This window comes from Macaca fascicularis, chromosome 16 (assembly GCF_037993035.2).
Source record: "Macaca fascicularis isolate 582-1 chromosome 16, T2T-MFA8v1.1".
In the NCBI taxonomy this organism is placed as follows: Eukaryota; Metazoa; Chordata; class Mammalia; order Primates; family Cercopithecidae; genus Macaca; species Macaca fascicularis.
In genome coordinates, this window is record NC_088390.1 from 4,225,998 (window position 1) to 4,245,699 (window position 19,702).

The following is a 19,702-nucleotide window of genomic DNA, read 5'->3' on the forward strand; positions in this document are numbered from 1 at the left end:
GGCAAGAAAACGAACGCAGGAATCATCAGAAAAGCTAGGACACACGGCTGACCAGTGACCACGGGGACCCAGAGCAGCCGGGAGAGGCCTGGAGCCTCGGCATAAGAAGGCGCCCCGTGTTTCTGGGCAGTCTGCCACTTTCTCAAAGCATGCCAACACACACTCGAGCGCATCTCTTCCTTTTGAAGATCCTGTGAGATGCTCATACTTTCTTTCTCTGCTGGAATTTGGGAGCTTGGGTAGGGCCCTATTTGACTGGACAAAAGGCAAATGAGGGAAACAAAAACAGGTGGGCAGGCCTGTTTAGAGAAGGGTATGGATGGTTTCAGAGCGCTCGATGCACTTGAGATGTGACGGTGTCTAAAATCAGATCCCCAGACTCTGAGATGTGACAGTGACTAAAACCAGACACCCCAGACTCTGTGAGCTGTGACAGTGTCTAAAACCAGACACCCCAGACTCCGTGAGACGTGACAGTGATTAAAATCAGACACCCCAGACTCCGTGAGATGTGACGGTGTCTAAAATCAGATCCCCAAACTCCGAGATGTGACAGTGACTAAAACCAGACACCCCAGACTCCGTGAGACGTGACGGTGTCTAAAACCAGACACCCCAGACTCCACAACAGGGCTCTGTAACTCACACTCAGAGGGCCCAACAGAACTGTTCTGCGAGCTGAATGCTCTCAGATAACGACGTGTGCCTGGGCTCTTGCTTTTCCCGGAAGCGGGGCGCGGCCTTGCTACGTACCCGTGCTGCCATCTGCGTCCGGCTTGTCCAGAGGGTACTCCGGCATGCATTCTAAGAAGAGATCAAAGATGGCCGCCGCGTTCTCCTTGCCGTATTGTCCCAAAATGTGCAGTGGTGACTGGCCTCTGATACAACAAGTTGGAGAAGTTAGGAACGTATCTGCCATGGCCATCACACACAAAATAAACAGAATTTTCTGAACTCTGTGACGATGGATACATCTAAAAGACATGCTGGGTTTACTGGGTTCCTTAAATTTAACTCTGAAAAGCATACAATAAGATGAGGGTTATTCTTCCCACCATCAGATGAGGAAGCAGGCCTATGTGTGACGCCCTGGTTTTGTGACGCCTGAAAAACAGGTAAGGAAAAGGAGGTTCTACAAAGTTTTTCTTTTTCTTATTTTGTATTTTACTATAACCTAAGTGCATGCGTAACAAAAGTTTTTTTTTTTTTTGAGACAGAGTCTCGTTTTGTCGCCCAGGCTGGAGTGCAGTGGCCGGATTTCAGCTCACTGCAAGCTCCGCCTCCCAGGTTCACGCCATTCTCCTGCCTCAGCCTCCCAAGTAGCTGGGACTACAGGCGCCGCCACCACGCCCGGCTAGTTTTTGTACTTTCGGTAGAGACGGGGTTTCACCGTGTTAGCCAGGATGGTCTCGATCTCCTGACCTCGTGATCTGCCCGCCTTGGCCTCCCAAAGTGCTGGGATTACAGGTGTGAGTCACTGCGCCCGGCCAAAAGTTTTTTTAAGAAGCATTTTTTATTAAAACAAAATAGCAGTACCAAAAGTACCAAAATAAAGTACCCGAAGCTGGTGAGGGGCCCTAGTGGCCAGTTTTGCAGCCCCTCCCCGGGGCTGACGGGAGGCACCAGCAACCAGCAGCTCTGAGCAGCAGGCCAGGCGCCGTGGGGCCTGTGCGGGCCCAGCACACTCACCTGAGATTAAAGGCTTCGGCGTCCACTGTGCACTCTGTCAGGAGAACCCGGATGTTGTTGAGCCGGCCGTGCATGACAGCAAGATGGAGAGCTGGGAAGTAAATCCTCTTACTGTGCAGGCCCAGAAGCACACACAGAAAACTCACCACTCCTCTCACCGCACAGACCTCTCTGTAAACAGGACCTGGCCACAGCAGCGACCGGCCACACACAGCCACCCTTTCTGGTCTTCACCACCCTCAAGGATGTGTCACAAATGCAACCTCACGCCTGCTCTGTGCTGTGCTTTCTGCTTCAGCAGTTACCCAAAGGTGAGATTTAATAGTTTCCCAAGGAGGCAGTGCAGGCTTCCAGGGCTCAGACGGGGAGGCTGCCCAAGGCCTGGGCAGTCGCAGGCTGGACGCCCTACCCAGAGCACTTCCTGTCACAGCTTTCTCCTGTAGAAGCCAAGCTTCCCGGGGGAGCAGACCCAAGGGTGCACTGCACCCACCCCTAGAATGGAGGGATAGTTCAAGCCACTAAGGAATGACTGGGAGTTACCATTGTTTCCATTCTCATCCACGGCAGCAAAGTCCACGCCATTCTCCAGGAGGACTGAGCAGATGGTGGGCAGGTCCTGCTGGGCAGCAAGATGAAGGGCAGTCTGGCGATGCTTGGTTAATTCATTCACTTTGGCTCCTGCAAGAAGCTGTTGAAGTTCATTACATGAACAGTCAGTCTCTCTGCCACAATCAAGATCCCCCTTGTGGGGGCCAAGTCTGCTTGTCTTCTGACACCCACAGAGGCTGATGGCCTGCCCTGCTGACAGAGCTGGGAGCATAAGGGCTTCACACATACCCCTGCTGAAGCAGAAACCGCAAAACCTGTGCCAAGGGCAACTTGGCAATTACCTATCAAAATGTTAACCAGCCATTCCTTGGAACACAGAAACTCCACTTCTAAGGCTTTCATATACAAAACTGTGTAAGACTGCAGTGATGTTCACTGTGCTATGTAAGGGTGTCTACTGCTTGTAATAGGAAAGCCTGATGGCAAAGGGGTTTGGTTGTAAAAATTGTAATAGATACAAACAATAGAGTAAGATGATAAATATTTATCGATTAACATGGAAAGATGTTGATAACAAGTATGTTTAAAAAGCCTCGCAATTTAGAAGACAGTACGATTCCATCTGGGGAAGGCAGAGCTCTGTGTACACACAAGCGTGCACGCACACGGGCACTTGCAAGGTGTTTCAGAGCATAAACGCCACACTCGGAAGAGCTGGGGTCAAAGGGAGACACGCTCTGTTTCATCTCCTTCCATGCTTGGAGTTTTTCCACAGTGAGTATGCACTATTTCACTACTGTTTTCTGTTTATTATTTCTTGAGACAGCAACTTGCTCTGTCACCCAGGCTGGCGTGCAGTGGTACCATCATAGCTCACTGCAGCCTTGAACGCCTGAGCTTAGATGATCGTCCCACCTCAAGCCTCCTGAGTAGCTAGGACCACAGGCATGTGACCCTATACCTGGTAAAAAAAAAAAAAAAAAAAAAAAAAAAAAAAAAAATTCTGTAGAGAGGAGGTCTTGCTATGTTGCCCAGACTGGTGTCAAACTCCTGGCCTCAAGTGATCCTCTCAACTTGGCCTCCCAAAGTCCTGAGATTACAGGCATAAGCCACTGCGTCCAGCCTGTTTTTTCAAAGAAAGAACACAGGCCGGGTGCAATGGCTCAGGCCTGTAGTCTCAGCATTTTGGGAGACTGAGGCGGGCAGACTGCTTGAGCCCAGAAGTTCAAGACCAACCTAGGTAACATGGTAAAACCTCGTCTCTACAAAAAATTTAAAAATTAGCTGGGCACAATAATGGTGTGCACCTGTAATTGCAGCTACTCGGGAGGATGAGATGGGAGGATTGATTGAGCCTGGCAAGTCAAGGCTGCAGTGAGCTATGATCAGGTCACCGCACTCCAGCCTGGGCAACAGAGCAAGACCATGTCTCAAAAAACAAAAAAAAGAAAAAAAGGGACACAAAGAATTACAGAATCGAAACAGCAGGTGGGACCTTTACATGATGCCCTATTCATTTAGTATTTGAAGTTCATCATCCTCTTTCCGAAAAAGTTTAAAAAACAGTTGCTGTAAACAGAAAATACCTGTAGTCTGTCGTCAGAACCCAATTTGCCGCTCCTGAGGTGAAAGGCCACCCCTGGTTCCTCCGCGTGCACGGGCACTGCCTCTGGGAAAATCTAGGCGCTGGTTAGCTGCTCGGTTAGGACCCTGACTTCTAAATCCCAGCCTCCTCAGAACTCTGGGCGCCCAGTCTCACCACTGATCGGTAAGACATATGAGTGGATATGGGACTGTCAATACAGGGCGTCTCACAGACGCATATTCACGGGCCCTGGTGCTATGTTAGGGATCATCACTGGCCCCACAGCTGGTTAACTGGGAGGAGAGAGGTAGGGAAAGGGTTTCAGTATGAACAGGTTCAAACAGGATGCAGCATCAATTCAAAGAGAAAGGAGCACGTGGACACTGGAAAACCCGCTGTTTCTAGTGTTTCTGGGCGCTCCTATCATCTGTCATGCCGGGCCCTAGGAAGGCAGGAACCTTGGTCAGGGACCGTAGATGTCCTTCCGCCCTACAGAGGCATAAAGACTGATGAACACGAGGCTGATTCCCTACGACTTTGGGACCCAGCTCCGCCTCCCTGGCTGCTTCTCCCACATCCAGTCTGTTCCCGGCATCGTCAGATCCACCTCTCCTCATTCCTCAGTTCACACTCACTTCCACAGCCTCCCCACGGTCTAGTCCCCGGTGAGCCCGCCCCACACCTGTGTGTCTCACTCTCAAGGCGCCTCCTTCAAACGCTGCCTCAGCTCAAACACAATCAAGTCACAAGGCTTCTCTAAAAAGTACTCTTCAGAAACAGTTACACCAAGGCAGCAAGGCTGCTCAGGTGCCCTGGCGGCCAGTTCCACGGCACGCGTCGGGGACTGACGGGAGGGACCAGCGACAGCCGGCTCTGAGGAGCAGACCAGATGGGGAGGCCCTGGCTCAGCTCTGGCCTTGTTCTCTCAGCTCGGACACTTACAGTGGTTTCTCCGCTGCCGAAAACATACTGGCTGCTCACAGTTTTCGTCTGAAATGTGACACCCACGTTCTGTTTTCTGCCTGCCTCTCTACCCACAGCTCTTTCAACTCTCCTACAACTTCTACCAAATTTCCCTACATAAAACACACCACATGCACTTCCGGATCTCCACATCTTGGCTGAGACCCTTCCCTGCCCGGGTGGTGTTATGTTATACTGGAAAAAGCAGGCTTTGGAGTCCAGTGCCAAGGCTAAACTCCAACACTACTAGCTTACATAGCCTTAGGGGGTAAAACTCTTTCTCGGCCTAAATTTTCTCCTTCGTAAAATGTAAAACATTTCTCATACCCCACTGTGGTTTTGAAAATTAAGAGAGCTCACTTCAAAGTCCCAGCTGAATGCCTGACAGAGAACAGAAGCGGGTCTCCGCTTCCTCTGTGCTGCCGCCCTGCCTCTGCCGTCGAAACCCTGCCTTCCGGCAGGGCCCCATCTAGCATCTGGCAGCCCACGCAGCCCAACAGGGCACTCAGGGCATGCAGCCCTTGACACCATCTCTCTGAGTGCACCGGCCTTGCTCCCCAAATTCACACTGGCCTTTCACCACACCGGGCAAAGCACCTGTGAAGAGATTCTGCACAAGCTCTACACTATGCTTTGACAACGTATTATTACACACAGTATTTCTGTGTCACTTACCAAATTGCGGACAATCATTTCTGAGCCTGCTTGGACAGCGAGGTGCAGGGGGGTCAACTTGGAGGCATCCTGGACTCTTGAATTTACATTAGCGTGGACACTTATCAAGAACAGCACACTTTCAATATCAGAATTCTGAACTGCCACATGAAGGAAATTCCGGCCCTTGTTATCCACCTACAGCAACAAGTGCAAAGCAGAAGATTAGTTCCCTTTTAAGAGTACCTCCTGAGCTTCATCTGCAAGCTGAACTGACCACTGGAGAGGTCACGATGGAGACCTTCCCTCAGTCTTAGGAAACCCCCTCCCAAGAATGAACACGAAACGCCATCCCCCAACCCCACCCACAGACCCGCTCTACACATGTGTGCACAGAAGCAGGTGTGCACAGCCACACCCACACGGTCAGGGGAAGGGAGCTGCTGCAGTAACCCACGCTGCCCGGGCAGCCTCCTGTAGTAGGAACTGGATGGGGAAAACCAAGAAAAAGACAATCTGAAGGATAGGGAAATGAAAGCGCCAAGATATCAGGATACTCACGGAGAGGCAAAGATGGAGACAAGCGTTGGAAGTCTCTTTGCTTTGGCTAAAACAAGTGCCCAGCATCCTAATGCCCCAGAGGCACTGCCAGCCTGACCCGAGCAGTCAAACAAAGGCTTCAGAAACGTGGAGACAGGGCCGGGCGCGGTGGCTCAAGCCTGTAATCCCAGCACTTTGGGAGGCCGAGACGGGCGGATCACGAGGTCGGGAGATCGAGACCATCCTGGCTAACATGGTGAAACCCCGTCTCTACTAAAAAATACAAAAAAAAACTAGCCGGGCGAGGTGGCGGGCGCCTGTAGTCCCAGCTACTGGGGAGGCTGAGGCAGGAGAATGGCGGGAACCCGGGGGGCGGAGCTTGCAGTGAGCTGAGATCCGGCCACTGCACTCCAGCCTGGGCGGCAGAGCGAGACTCCGTCTCAAAAAAAAAAAAAAAAAAAAAAAAAGAAACGTGGAGACAGTTTCCTCTTTTACTGAGCTACAAGACTACACACCATGCGGGAGGGAGCCAACAGCAAGTCACAGGCTTCACTCCACTGATAGAAACCCAGCAGAGCTCAACGAAATCAACCACACCGTAGACTGGAGTTCCCAGAGCTGTCTTAGCATGTGTGTGGCGGCGGCAGTGAGCGAGACCCCAGTGCTGCACACACGGCACACCGCTTCACAGGCCACACAGCCACAGCACATGCCAGTCCCGTAAGCAGCGGATCTGCAAAGCGCTTGGATCGACAGTCCAGTTTCACACTGGAGAGAAGAAACGGGAGGGGCCACTTCACACCACCTGAGAAACGTGAGGTCACCACCTACACAATCCAGTCACACTTGCGAAAATGCTGAAGACAGGTGGCGTACAGAAGCCTACGACACCAAGCAATCATCTCCACCCACGCGAGGATTCCACTTCATCCGGGTCCCAAGTCTGCATCTCCCCTTCATGAGTGGCTATTTCCAAACGCTGCCAGTATTCTAGGTGCTGGCTGGAGAGCCAGGTTCCCGCAGGACCGGCCTGACAGACCCCTCCCCACTCCCACTCAGACCAGCTGTTACTGTCATTTCCCGCCCAGTTGGTTGTTGCAGATCCACAGTTCACCATCCACATTTAGCAGCTGGTAAAGCACCACAAAGAACAAGGACAGCTGAGCCTGCTGAGTAACTGAACTCCTCCAAAGCACTCAGGAAGTTGCCCCAACACCACAATGCAAGCTCTTTAAAAGACACTCCTTACTAGGACAGTTGACCATCCTAGCAAAAGCAAAGAATGAGCTCGGCTGTACACGCCACAGACTTCCTACGATGGAGCCCACTGCCTCCGCTTCCGTCTCCGCCTGGCATTGTCAGGCGCTGACATACCGGCAGAGGAGCCAGATCTCCTCCTGCACTGATGGGACATCTCAGCAGCCACATTCTAGGGCAGGGAGGACAATTTCCAACCGAAGTTCTTTCCAGGAAGAGCCATGTTTAGTTGGTGACATCTGTCTAGTCTCCAGCTTCCGCGGAGCCCAGGACCATGTGGAGAATGCTGGGTGTCCTCACTCACCTGCTCAGCAGCCCCGGACTCTCGTTTGAGGATGGCCTCGGCTGACTTGTTGTTCTTGAAAGTCATGGCACAGGCAAACGGGGTCAGCCCTTGTCTGTCTCGCACGTTCAAATGGATATCGGGGTGAGAAACCAACAGCTGAATGATGACGCCGTGTTGGCTGCTGATGGCCACGTGGATGGGGGTTCTTCCTTCTGCATCCTATGGAACAAGGCACAGAATTTAATGTTCAATTGCAAGATAAAACTCAGGAAAAATATGAAGGGGTATAACTTTTAAATCAAATTTCAGTTATGAGACTCGATCAACACTCCCACCCTGTGTTTGACTCAGCTGTTAAAGACGCCAAAGAGAAATGACTAAAAGTCACTTCCTGTTACACCACGTTCCAGCGACCCAGTGGTGACCGTGGACCCGGCACACACCCGTGTTTCAGATCTGCAGTGAGTCTCCGCTCTAAGCCACCACTCCTTATCTGGCTGCAGGGCCTTAGATATCAAGCTGCACAGGCTCGAATGTTGAAAAGCATCAAAGGGCGTAACTCAGGGGTGCTCCAGTGAGCTACCAGGATGTTCTCCTAAATACAGTATGCAATTTGGGACTAAACTCTCAGTGGAAATCTGTAACTAAGGGCCAATAGGAGGCAAACAGAAAGAGCTGAAACAAATCTTCCTCCTGCTGTAGTAAGGACAAAGGCCCAGAGAAGCACAGTCAGCCTGAAATCATGAACACTGCAAGGGAGGCCGTGTGTTCATGAAGAAGCAGCGCCTGGAACTGGGCACTGTGCAAGGTCCTTTGCCATAGGAGGAGGTTTCCCTCATGCCGGAGCTACACCTGTCTCCCTGGAAAACAGAAACGACACACCTGTGCATTCACGTTGGCGCCAAACTCCAGAAGACACTGCACCGTCTCTTCCAGCCCCCAAGAGGCTGCCAAATGCAAAGGGCTCTGCCCATCTCTAGCCTCTTCCTCTCCTTCTCCGTTAGTGCCTGGTTGTCTGGGACTATTCACGTCACAGCCACTGAAGGGAATGGGGAAATGTAAAACACGCTGCGCTTGGACCCGGCCTACAGGCATGCTGATCACAAATGTAGAGCAGCAACCTCATCCAACCCAACAACGTCTGCTGTGGCCGGGTCTGAGTCCTTAGTCCCTGGCCTCAAATACCAGAGTCGGGGTTCCACTCTCATAGATTCTTCTGTGACTGGTCTTGGGGGTGGGCAACCCGGGCATCAGAATTGTTAGAAACTCCCCAGGGGGATATGCATACATTTAAAGTCTGAGAACAAGCTGGACGCAGTGGCTCATGCCTCTAATCCCATACTTTGGGAGGCCGAGGTGGGTGGATCAACTCAGGTCAGGAGTTCACGTCCAGCCTGGCCAACATGACGAAACCCCCTCTCTACTAAAAACATAAAAATTAGCCGGGCATGGTGGTGCACGCCTGTCATCCCAGCTATGCAGGAAGCTGAGGCAGGAGAATTACTTGAACCCAGGAGGTGGAGGTGGCAGTGAGCTGAGATCGCGCCACTGCACTCCAGGCTGGGTAACAGAGTGGGACTTCATCTCAAAAATAAAAATAGAAAATACAAAAAGAAAGTTTGAAAACCATAAAGTTTGAGCCAGGCGTGGTGGCTCACGCCTGTAATCCCAATACTTTGGGAGGCTGAGTCGGGTGGATCACGAGGTCAGGAGATTGAGATCATCCTGGCTAACAAGGTGAAACCCCGTCTCTACTAAAAATATTAAAAAAAAATTAGCCAGGTGTGGTGGCGGGCGCCTGTAGTCCCAGCGCTGAGGCAGGAGAATGGCGTGAACCTGGGAGGCGGAGCGTGCAGTGAGCCGAGATGGCACCACTGCACTCCAGCCTGGGTGACAAAGCAAGACTCTTGTCTCAAAAAAAAAACAAAAGAAAACCATAAAGTTTGAAAACCACTGCTGTAAAGGCTTCCTGAATAACCTTGGCTCCCACACATCCCACACTCCGAGGGGGCCACAGAGTCTGTTAGGACTCACACACCGTGGTGGGGTCCTGCAGAGACCAGCTGGTCTCCCCAGCCGTAGCCTCCTGCTTCACGGTCTGAACTGGTCCGCCATGACTACAGGAGCTCAGGCAGCTCCCAAAGCAGGACGCTGACTTAAGCTTTCAGCTTCTTTGACCCAGGCCTGTGAGCTCTTCCTGTCACAAGGGACCCTGGCTCCTGGCTGACTTGACATGACAGAACAGTGACTCTCTGATAACCTTAACTGCGAAAGTCAAGCCGGCTACTGGTATGCCAAGACCGTAGATGGATTTAAAAAGGAAAGAGCCAGTTTGCAACAAGCGCACTCAAACGGTTTGGAGAGATGCTGGGGACTCTGACCTGCGGATGAGAAAGCAGGCGGTGGGCTCGTTGTTTTCATCAATGGCTCTGTGCAGGAGCGTCTGGAGGCATCCGCCAGGTCCTGGACCCCAGCACGTGGCATCACAGCCATGTCTGACCTGCAGAAAAACGTAGTTATTCACAAACACTGCTGAGCAAAGGCAAACAGTTTTACTACCAAGTCTGAGCTCTATGTATAGCATTAAATCCATTTTCGGATAAGATACAGTTAATTAAATGATAATTACTTTAATCTGTATCACTCATTAGTTTTACAAACACTAATTAAAATTTGCTGTGTGCAAGTTCTTGCACTAGGTCCTGTGGGACAGACTTGGGAGGTATCAACAAGTTACGTTTAATTTGTGTCCTTTAGAGCTGAGTTCCAGAAGGGACAGAAAACACAAAGTGTCAGTGTACACCAACCGGTCCTAAGTAACACACCTGTAACTAACAGGTAAGCTCAACAACTAGCTAAAATCCCCAGGTGCGTAACGCCTTCATACCACACTGCAGGCCCTTTGGAGAGCTGAACCAGGACGTGCAGGTTTGCCTCCACTTTTGGGGCCTGTCTGGCAAACAAGGGTGATAAACCTAAGACTGAGGAAATTATCACTATGGTGATAATGAGGACACCCCACAGCAAATCAGCCAAGCCCAGGAGAGGGCTCCTGAGGAAATGCCGCCATTCTCTCGCTGCTTGTTGGTTTTCTTGGTGAAGACAACCTAAAAACAAAAGTGTTGGCCGAGACCACGTTGAACTGCAAGTTTCTTTAACGTGACTTGCGACTGCTTGTCCTTGTCCCACTATGTTACTTGGCAGATCTCCTGCTCCTGTGACAGCTACGCAGGCACCAGCTCCGCCCCTGACACAGTGTCTCCCCCATCTAAGGCTGTGCTTGTCTTACCAGAGTGGACGCGATGTCCTCCAGACTGTTCGCCAGGGCCAGCCACAGCGGGGGGTTCCCCTTCTCGTCTGGCACAGACATGTCTGCTCCTCGGGTGCATATGGCATCGACCACGAGTGGAAGCTGGTTTCTGATGGCCAGCTGGAGGGCCGTCTCCCCGTCCCGAGTCCTGCTAGGACAGGCACACCCAAACCAACATTTGTAGTTGAGGCCAAAGCACAGAAGGTGCCCTTCCGGGCATTCCAGAGCCCAGCTTCTTCCGTACCCCGATCATATTCACTCACAGGCATGAAATATTTTCTCAGGGAAATTAATGTGAAAACAGTGCCTGTTCACTCTGCCTTTTTAGAACACATAACCGTGTCATCTTACTGCCTCTCGAAGATAACACCCCAGCGTGGTGAATTCTTAGAGAACGACAGTCACTTTTTAGAGCCGTTTAATACAATGCCACCCAAGAACCCAGCTGACAGCCCTTCCTTCCCCCGCTCAGTCATTCAGAGTCCCTGGAGATCAAGGGGAGTTCTTTTGCAAATACAACCACAGTAACATTGGACTCCATGTCATGTCTTTTTCCCCCTCAAGCCTTACTGGTGGCTCATTTGTTGGAACGTTCTTCACTGTAACTGAAATTCCTTGTTAAAAACTGATTTTAGGCCGGGCGCGGTGGCTCACGCCTGTAATCCCAGCACTATGGGAGGCCGAGGTGGGCGGATCACAAGGTCAGGAGATCGAGACCAGCCTGGCCAACGTGGTGAAACCCCATTTCTACTAAAAGCACAAAAAATGAGCCAGGCGTGGTGGCGGGCACCTGTAATTCCAGCTACTTGGGAGGCTGAGGCACGAGAAACGCTTGAACCCAGTAGGCGAAGGCCGCAGTAAGCTGAGACTGCACCACTGTACTCCAGCCTGGGCAAGAGTGAGATCCTGACTCAAAGAAAAAGAAAAAAAAAAACCTGACTTTAGATTGTTTTTTACAATGAGACTTGTGCAATACTGTGCACTGGTCCTGAAAGGTTCAGACAAGAGCAAAGGACAGTCCTTTTCTCCATTACAATCAAGACTTTTGATGATTTTGTGACAACACTGAGTTTGTGTGTTTTTAGAGCTATTGTTTCCCTTCCTCTATCTAATATGAAACAGAAACACTTCTGCAAGCGAGGCTGTGCTTTTGACATCTCAATTAATTGTTACCTGGTGTTACAGTGGAGAGTGCGGCTTCGTCCTACCTGACATTTATATCTGCCTGGTGCTCCAGGAGGAACAGTGCGCTCTTGCTGTCCTGCCGCTGTATGGCCATGTGCAGCAGGGTCTGCCCATCCGACATGGTGTCATTGATGGAGGCCCCAGAGCCCAGCAGCTGGGCTGCGATTGTGTGCATGCCTGGGAAAGAAACAAGCCCCGATGTCATCCACGCTCAGCGTTTCCCGCTTCCTCAACATCTTACTACAACAGACATACCCTCTCAACTTCTCAAAGCCAGCAGTTTTCCACTGGATCTAACAGGCTTAACTCAAACAGAAAGGTTATTTCATAACCAAATGATTAGCTCCCTCTCCTCTTTCTCGCTCTGTCTCTCCCGCCCAGCCCTGCTTCAGACAGCTGTCTGTCTGCAGACGTGATGCCCCGGCACGGCCTTACCAGTCCATAATGCCAGGCCCAGCACAGTCTGGTCTCGGGAGTCTTTGAGGCTGAAGTCCGGAATGATTTGCAAGTTGTTGGTGGCATGAAGAGCATTGGCTAAATGTTTTAAAAAAGAAAAGAATATTTGAGTTCACCATCTGTGGATCCCATTTAAAGCATTCAGTAGAGTAAGAACTCAGTTTCAAACTAACTGTTGGGTATAATACAATGAATGCTACAAAAAGAGAGTAGATAAATCTTGTCAGGACTCGAAGCCCAGAAATCTGATATTTTGGAGCAAAACTTACGGGGAAAATGAATCTTTTTTAAAGCTTAAAACACTGACTCTTCACATAAGGAAAACGGACTCCATTATGGAAACACACTTGGTTACTAAAAAGACTAAACCAACGCCCCGATGGTGTTTCCTAATACGTAATCTTAAAACTTTTCTCCTACAGTCTTAAAACTTCTGTGAGGACCAGAAAAAGGGCGCACAGTACCTGAAACCCCACCTCCCTCCAAAAAGACAATGCTAAAAAACCACTGTCCTTAACAAGGATTGAGGCAAGAGCAAAATAAACCTCAGCACAGGAAAGAGAAGGCATGAGGAAGACCTTCTGAGGGAAATGGCCCCTCTGTCCCGCAGGGGCTGCCCTTGGCCCCTCTCTCACGGGGTGCCTGCCACAGCAGGGTTCTCCCAGACAGTGCTCACACCGAGGCGCAGCTTTGCTTGACCTACACTAAACGGCCTGGAGAAATACTCAAGTAAGACAGACGGCAGAGTCAAAAGTTCTACCAGCTTAACCTAACAAGTGAATTGGGCAGGCCCCATCCTGAAAACACACACAGGGAAGCAGCAGTCAAGAGCCAGACTACATGCTTCTCTAGTTTGACCTGAAAGGATTTTTCGGGAGTAAGAAACTAGCTATACGAAACTCACCAACAGAAGAAACATCAACTCTGTAACTAACGATCCTAAACCGCTGTCCCCAAGTCAAAATGATGGACAGTATTCCCACGTACTTACCTTTCTGCTCCAGGATGACAGATACCACGTCCGGATGGTTATAGGCGATCGCCATGTGCAGTGGTGTCTGCAGATAGATGTTGTCCGCCAAGCTGGTCAGGGGTGCAGCCTCCTTTGGCAAAGGCAGAGCTTCCTCCGTCTGCAGGTTTGGGTTGGCACCTTGCTGCAGCAGCTCTGCAGTGAGGTTGGCCAGGCCATGCCGACACGCTGTGTGCAACGGGGTTTCTCCCTGAATGGAAACAAATGGCCGCAATCTGAGCACTCACAGGAATTCCCTTCACGAAGGGAGCATGGCAGCCTGAGAGAAAAAACTCGGGTCCTGGGCTCATCCTGTCGCCAGCTGACCCTCCTGATTTCTGTTCTTCTTCTCCTGAGCCATCATCGCTCTCAGTATCTTTTTTCTTTCTTTTTTTGGTTTTGTTTGGAGACAAGTCCCGCTCTGTTGCCCAGGCTGGAGTGCAGTGTCAAGATCTCGGCTCACTGCAACCTTTGCCTCCTGGGTTCATGCAATTCTCCTGCCTCAGCCTCCTAAGTAGCTGGGATTACAGGCATGCGCCACCACACCCAGCTAATTTTTGTATTTTCAGTACAGACAGGTTTCACCATGTTGGCCAGGCTGGTCTCGAACTCTTGACCTTTTGATCCACCCGCCTCAGCCTCCCAAAATGCTGGGATTACAGGCGTGAGCCACCGCGTCTGGCCTATTTTTTTTTTTTTTTTTTGAGGTGGAGTCTCGCTGTGTTGCCCAGGCTGGACCCAAACTTCAAGGCTCAAGCAGTCCTCTTGCCTCAGCTTCCCAAATAGCTGGGGTCACAGGCGTGAGGTACTGCGCCTGGTTCCACCCGTCGTTTCTTCAGTGTCTTCCCCAAGCACCTTCTGAAAGCTAGCTTCTTGACTTCACCTCCTAGGTCCTCCTTAACCGCCCTTTGCTTTGCTTCATAACTCTTTTTTTCTAATTCTAAAAATAATATATGCTTATTATGACAGAACAATAACAAGCTACAAGTGTCACCAAAATAAACAGTGCAAGCGGGAGAGCCGCGCAGTCCCCACGCGGGAGCGAGGCACCGGCGATCAGCAGCCTCGACACGGTGGCCGTCACTGCTTCCGCAGCTCCTCACTTGCACTCCGTTTCTGTGGCCTGCTTGCATCAATCTCATCTTGAACTCTGATCAAGACCTCCTTCCCCTACTTTTAAAAGTTAAAAATTATTTTTAATGGGTATTACCGGTACCTGATGCAATATTTAAAAAGAAGTTTCCTCTCACATTTGGAACCATTATTACCAGTTTCATGTTTCTCTCCATTGACAGAATACTCCTAGGAAAATGCATGTGTGCACATGCTTAAGCATTTCGGCATGTCTATGTGTATGTCCGTATGTATACACACACACTGGAGTTCTCCCACCCAAACAAGTGGAAATGAACAGAACATACCACTCTGCTTGCAGTACTGCGCTTGCATACGGCGCCTGCTCTCATCAGAGCTACACATCATCATCACTTAGAGAGGTGAGAACTCTCCAAGGCTTACTGTAAAAAACAGCAAGATCCCTGGCAGTGATGTTTACAACTAACTGATCATAACCAGTTACAGATTCATTTGTTCCTTCACAGCCACTGCTTCACTTGACTAGCCTTAAAAAAAAAAAAAAAAAAAAAAAAAGCAAGCTCCTACCTCCTCCTTTTCCCTCAAAAAATTATCCTTTCCCAGCAGGAGTCACTTTTAACTATTCCAGCTGGGTTTTGTAAATCTCCGTATTTCTAACTAATATGTTTTTATTGCTGCCTCTTGATTTTCCAGCTTTGAACATTATCTGCGGGACTCCCCACTGTGGCAGATAAGGATTGAGTGCTTTTACGCCTTGACCCAGAGCGCGCGCTTCCCACCCAAATCCTCCCCATACAGGGGAACCGTAATTGTAGTGTGAGACCTCCCAAGTATTTCCTCTTCCTCTTCCTCCTTCTCTCCCCCACCTTCCTCAGGGCTGTCTCCTGTTCCAGACCTTCTTCCTGCACATTCTCACTGGGTGTGCTGATCTACTTCACGGCTTCTGCCATTATCTACAAGCAGGAGACTCTCAAACCCAGGCCTCCAGCCCCATTTCTGCATCTTATTTTCCCACAGCCTGTTAGACATCCCTACCTAAATGTTGAGAAATTTAGAAATCACAGTGGAATTTACTCCCCCCACTCAAGTTCCTCCTCCTGGCCAGCTTCCTCTTTTCTCACGGCTTCGCCACAGTAATTGTTTTTTTAAGTTCGTCCTTCGGTGTCCTTGGGGTACCAGTGGTTTCTGGTTCCACAGATAAGTTCTTGAGTGGAGATTTCTTAGATGTTAGCACACCCACCACCTGAGCAGGGGACACTGCGCCCAGCATCCCCCTTTTATCCCCACCGCCCTCCCAAGCAGCCCCTCCGAGTCCCCGAATTCCACACGCCATCCCTGCACTGCAGCAGCTGGAACGGTTCTCTTGCCCTCGCTCCTGGGAGCCTGAAGCACGCGTGTGGTATAGACTGACTCTGCAATTCCTGCGGAACCTGTTCCTTTGGATCCCAATGCAGCGTGAGAGGACAGCACAGGTCACTGCTTGTCAAGATGATTCCCACTTGGCTCCAGCCTGGGCTCCACGGCACACCCACCATGCCAGCCATCCCAGGCAGCTTTCTCAGCTCCAGAAGAATCGTACTACTTGTCTGCCCAAAACCCTCCAATGGCTCTTCTGTTCCCACAGGATAAAGCCCACACACCGGAAGCCAGTGTTCCAGGCCCTTCTGCAGTGCTGCTCTCCACGGCTTTCAAGTTAGGCCTCCTGTGTCTCTACAGTTTGGGTTTGACCTAGTTTTGCTATGAAGGGTATTCAGAGAAGGAGCAACAGCGGGTAGACAATGTGGGCCTAAGGGAGGTTTTTTTGTTTTGTTTTGTTTTTCAAGACAAAATCTTACTCTTTTGCCCAGGCTGCAGTGCAACGGCGCGGTCTCCACTCACTGCAACCTCCGCCTCCCAGGTTCAAGCGATTCTTCTGCCTCAGCTTCCTGAGTAACTGGGGCTACAGGCCCCCGCCACCACGTCCAGCTAATTTTTGTATTTTTAGTAGAGATGGGGTCTCACCATGTTGGCCAGGCTGGTCTCGAAGTCCTGACCTCAGATGATCCGCCCGCCTCAGCCTGCCAAAGTGCTGGGATAACACGTGTGAGCCACTGTGCCCGGCAGAGGATTTTAAGTTAGGAGATAGTAGAGCATGTCTCTATGCTATTAGAAATGAATAGTGGGCAAAGCTAATGATGCAGGAGGAAAAGAAAGAGACAGTGACACACAGTGGCAAGAGCAGAGGCACGGAGAAGGTGAGAGGGCACGAGATGCTGTGATGTTGAGCCCAGAACAAGCAGCAGTGGGCGCTGGGCCATGCCGTCACTCTGGCTGGAGAGCTGGCTATGTGCAGACACATAGTGGAGTCAGCAGTGTTTTGAAAGGATGGCACTGCCCTCTCTCCTGTACCAAGATATGCTGGTCTGGCTCAGATACCGAGCTCATTGTTGACTGCCTTGCCCAGTGCTGTCGAGACAGTGTGCATCTAGACAGCCTTGTGCCGGAGTCTTAATGCGGACACCTCATTATTTATAATAGTACATAGGTACTGTGTGTGTGGACAGAGGCTGGGGAACGCCCCGGTCTGGAGCATCTATATAGGTATTATTTATATGCCACCTAACCTCCCAGAACCCCAAGGTCGTTGACTCCGAAATAAAGAACTGATTGATGTGGGAAAGGCTTCTTCAATCCTAATAATACATGCTGCTTCCAGGTCCACTGTGAAAATTAAAAGGGGTAATAGCCTTAAAGCTGCTAGCACAAAGTGACCATAAAATAAATGTGATCTTGAAGACAAGCATATCCTTCCGGTCTGAAAATTATAAAGTAAAAATAACTACCAAATAGTACCTAATGTCTCAGTTATTATACTAATAAGCACTTAATTATATCATTTACTTTCATCTTAACCACACCCTATGAAATCAGTATTAACCTCATTTTATAGATGAGGAAACTTAAAATTAAGACCACATAGGCCTGGGCGCAGTGGCTCATGTCCGTGATCCCAGCACTTTGGGAGGCCGAGGTGGGCAAATCACCTGAGGTTGGGAGTTTGAGACCAGCCTGACCAACATGGAGAAACCCCATCTCTACTGAAAAAACAAACAAACAAAACTTAGCCGGGCATGATGGCGCATCTCTGTAATCCCAGCTATTCTGGAGGCTGAGGCAGGAGAATTGCTAGAACCTGGGAGGCGGAGGTTGTGGTGAGCCGAGATTGCACCATTGCACTCCGCCCTGGGCAACGAGAGCAAAACTCTGTCTCAAAAAAAAAAAAAAAAAAAAAAAAAAAAAAAAAAGACTGCATAGGGAGGAAATGGGAAAGCTGGTAAACTCGGTAACGTCCAACCCCAAAGGTAACACTTTTATTCATAACACCATACATTCTGCCTTGTTAGCGTGCGATACAGACTCATAAAAGACAATCCACATAGGAAAACCCAAGCAAATGGTAGGTTTGTGCATGCGTTTACTAACCCCTATTAAAGTCCATGGTATCTAGTTCAGGGCCTGATAACCCGAACAAGCACTGTTTCCTGAGCAAATGCTTAGGAAATGGTTTTGCTAAATTAATCAATCAACCAATATTTGAGGAAACATAATCTGTTTCACTCCGGCTTTTTAACCATATGCATGTATTATTCTGATAAAAACTGAAAAAAAAAAAAACACCTATTCCCCTTTTTCCTACATATCCACCAGTGCCATTTCTTCCATAGATCAACACCATTTTCTCCAGCTGCCCGGTCACACTTACCCACTTGTTTCTGTGGTTGACATGGGCACCGTTGGTTGCCAGGAAAAGAGCTGCTGCCTCGTTTCCTGCTCCAGCTGCCCGCTGCAGTAAACAGTTTCCTAGAAGAAAACGGGCATGCTGATTCTTCTGTTTGCATCGAAATGCGGTCACGCTGCACACTGCACAACACCTGCTCTTTCCGCCACCCTGGGACTGGCAAGCCCTCACCAGACAGTAGGTCCGCACCAGACAGTAAGTATCATTTAAGTCCACAAAGGTGCTTTCTGCATGTGGACACAGACCCTAGGGAACGCCCCGGGCTGAAGCACCCACATAGGTACCGTGTATGTGGACACAGACCCTAGAGAACGCCCCGGGCTGGAGCATCCACATAGGTACTGTGTGTGTGGACGCAGAGGCTGGGGAACGCCCCGGGCTGAAGCACCCACATAGGTACCGTGTGTGTGGACACAGACCCTAGAGAACGCCCCGGGCTGGAGCATCCACAGAGGTACTGTGTGTGTGGACACAGAGGCTGGGGAACGCCCCGGGATGGGGCACCCACATAGGTACTGTGTGTGTGGACACAGAGGCTGGGGAACGCCCCGGGATGGGGCACCCACATAGGTACTGTGTGTGTGGACACAGAGGCTGGGGAACGCCCCGGGATGGGGCACCCACATAGGTACTGTGTGTGTGGACACAGAGGCTGGGGAACGCCCCGGGATGGGGCACCCACGTAGGTACTGTGTGTGTAGACACAGAGGCTGGGGAACGCCCCGGGATGGGGCACCCACAGAGGTACTGTGTGTGTGGACACAAACCCTAGAGAACGCCCAAGGCTGGAACACCCACATAGGTACTGTGTGTGTGGACACAGAGGCTGGGGAACGCCCGGGCTGGAACACCCAGTTCCTCCATGGGATTCCCACTGGCCACTGCCCAGGACTGCAGAACTTCTGTCTCCTTGCTGAGGTTGGGTTAGAGCAAGGTTTCTCAACGGTGGTGCTACTGACATTTTGGACAGGATAAATTCTTTGTTGCGGGTACAATGTTCAGCAGCATCCTCTGAACTTAAGACAATTAGAAATGTCTACAGATGTTGGCCACATGTAGTGCCTCACAACTGTCATCCCAGCACTTTCGGAGGCCAAGGCAGGTGGATCACTTGGTGCCAGCGGTTTGAGATCAGCCCGGCTAACATGGTGAAAACCTGTCTCTACTAAAAATACAAAACTAGCCAGGCGTGGTGGTGCACACCTGTAATCCCAGCTACTTGGGAGGCTGAGACATGGGAATCGCTTGAACCCAGGAGGCAGAGGTTGCAGTGAGCTGAGATTGCACCACTGCTCTCCACCCTGGACAACAGAACAAGACTCTGTCTCAAAGAAAAAAAAAAAAAT

The 19,702-nt window shown here is 50.4% G+C and overlaps 2 protein-coding genes across 14 annotated transcripts in view; one reads left to right on the forward strand and one right to left on the reverse strand.

Annotated features, from left to right (window-relative positions):
* The window catches only part of CYB5D2 (cytochrome b5 domain containing 2), a 31,876-nt gene extending 29,075 nt beyond the window's left edge, over positions 1 to 2,801 (forward strand). The window contains exon 4 of the mRNA XM_065532256.2: positions 1,218 to 2,801. Coding sequence (XP_065388328.1) covers positions 1,218 to 1,323 — 106 coding nt within the window. The 3' untranslated portion in view covers positions 1,324 to 2,801. The remainder of the gene's footprint in view (positions 1 to 1,217) is intronic.
* Positions 1 to 19,702, reverse strand: part of ANKFY1 (ankyrin repeat and FYVE domain containing 1) — a 102,217-nt gene that overhangs the window by 8,464 nt on the left and 74,051 nt on the right. For 6 of the 13 annotated variants that reach the window (XR_010582107.2, XM_045376353.2, XM_074018274.1 and 3 more), the window contains exons 11-22: positions 18,321 to 18,418; positions 13,466 to 13,694; positions 12,454 to 12,552; positions 12,042 to 12,195; positions 10,813 to 10,984; positions 9,905 to 10,023; positions 8,406 to 8,562; positions 7,542 to 7,742; positions 5,462 to 5,638; positions 2,230 to 2,377; positions 1,690 to 1,780; positions 754 to 878 (exon numbers count right to left, since the gene is read on the reverse strand). Coding sequence is in view for 11 of the 13 variants with exons in the window: in XM_045376353.2 (XP_045232288.1) it covers positions 754 to 878; positions 1,690 to 1,780; positions 2,230 to 2,377; positions 5,462 to 5,638; positions 7,542 to 7,742; positions 8,406 to 8,562; positions 9,905 to 10,023; positions 10,813 to 10,984; positions 12,042 to 12,195; positions 12,454 to 12,552; positions 13,466 to 13,694; positions 18,321 to 18,418 (1,770 nt within the window). In the remaining 2 variants the exon portion in view is untranslated. Of the gene's footprint in view, positions 1 to 753; positions 879 to 1,689; positions 1,781 to 2,229; positions 2,378 to 3,632; positions 4,313 to 5,461; positions 5,639 to 7,541; positions 7,743 to 8,405; positions 8,563 to 9,904; positions 10,024 to 10,812; positions 10,985 to 12,041; positions 12,196 to 12,453; positions 12,553 to 13,465; positions 13,695 to 18,320; positions 18,419 to 19,702 lie in introns of those variants that run through there. The other 7 variants (XR_012425144.1, XM_005582554.4, XM_074018275.1 and 4 more) reach the window with 3 other exon arrangements.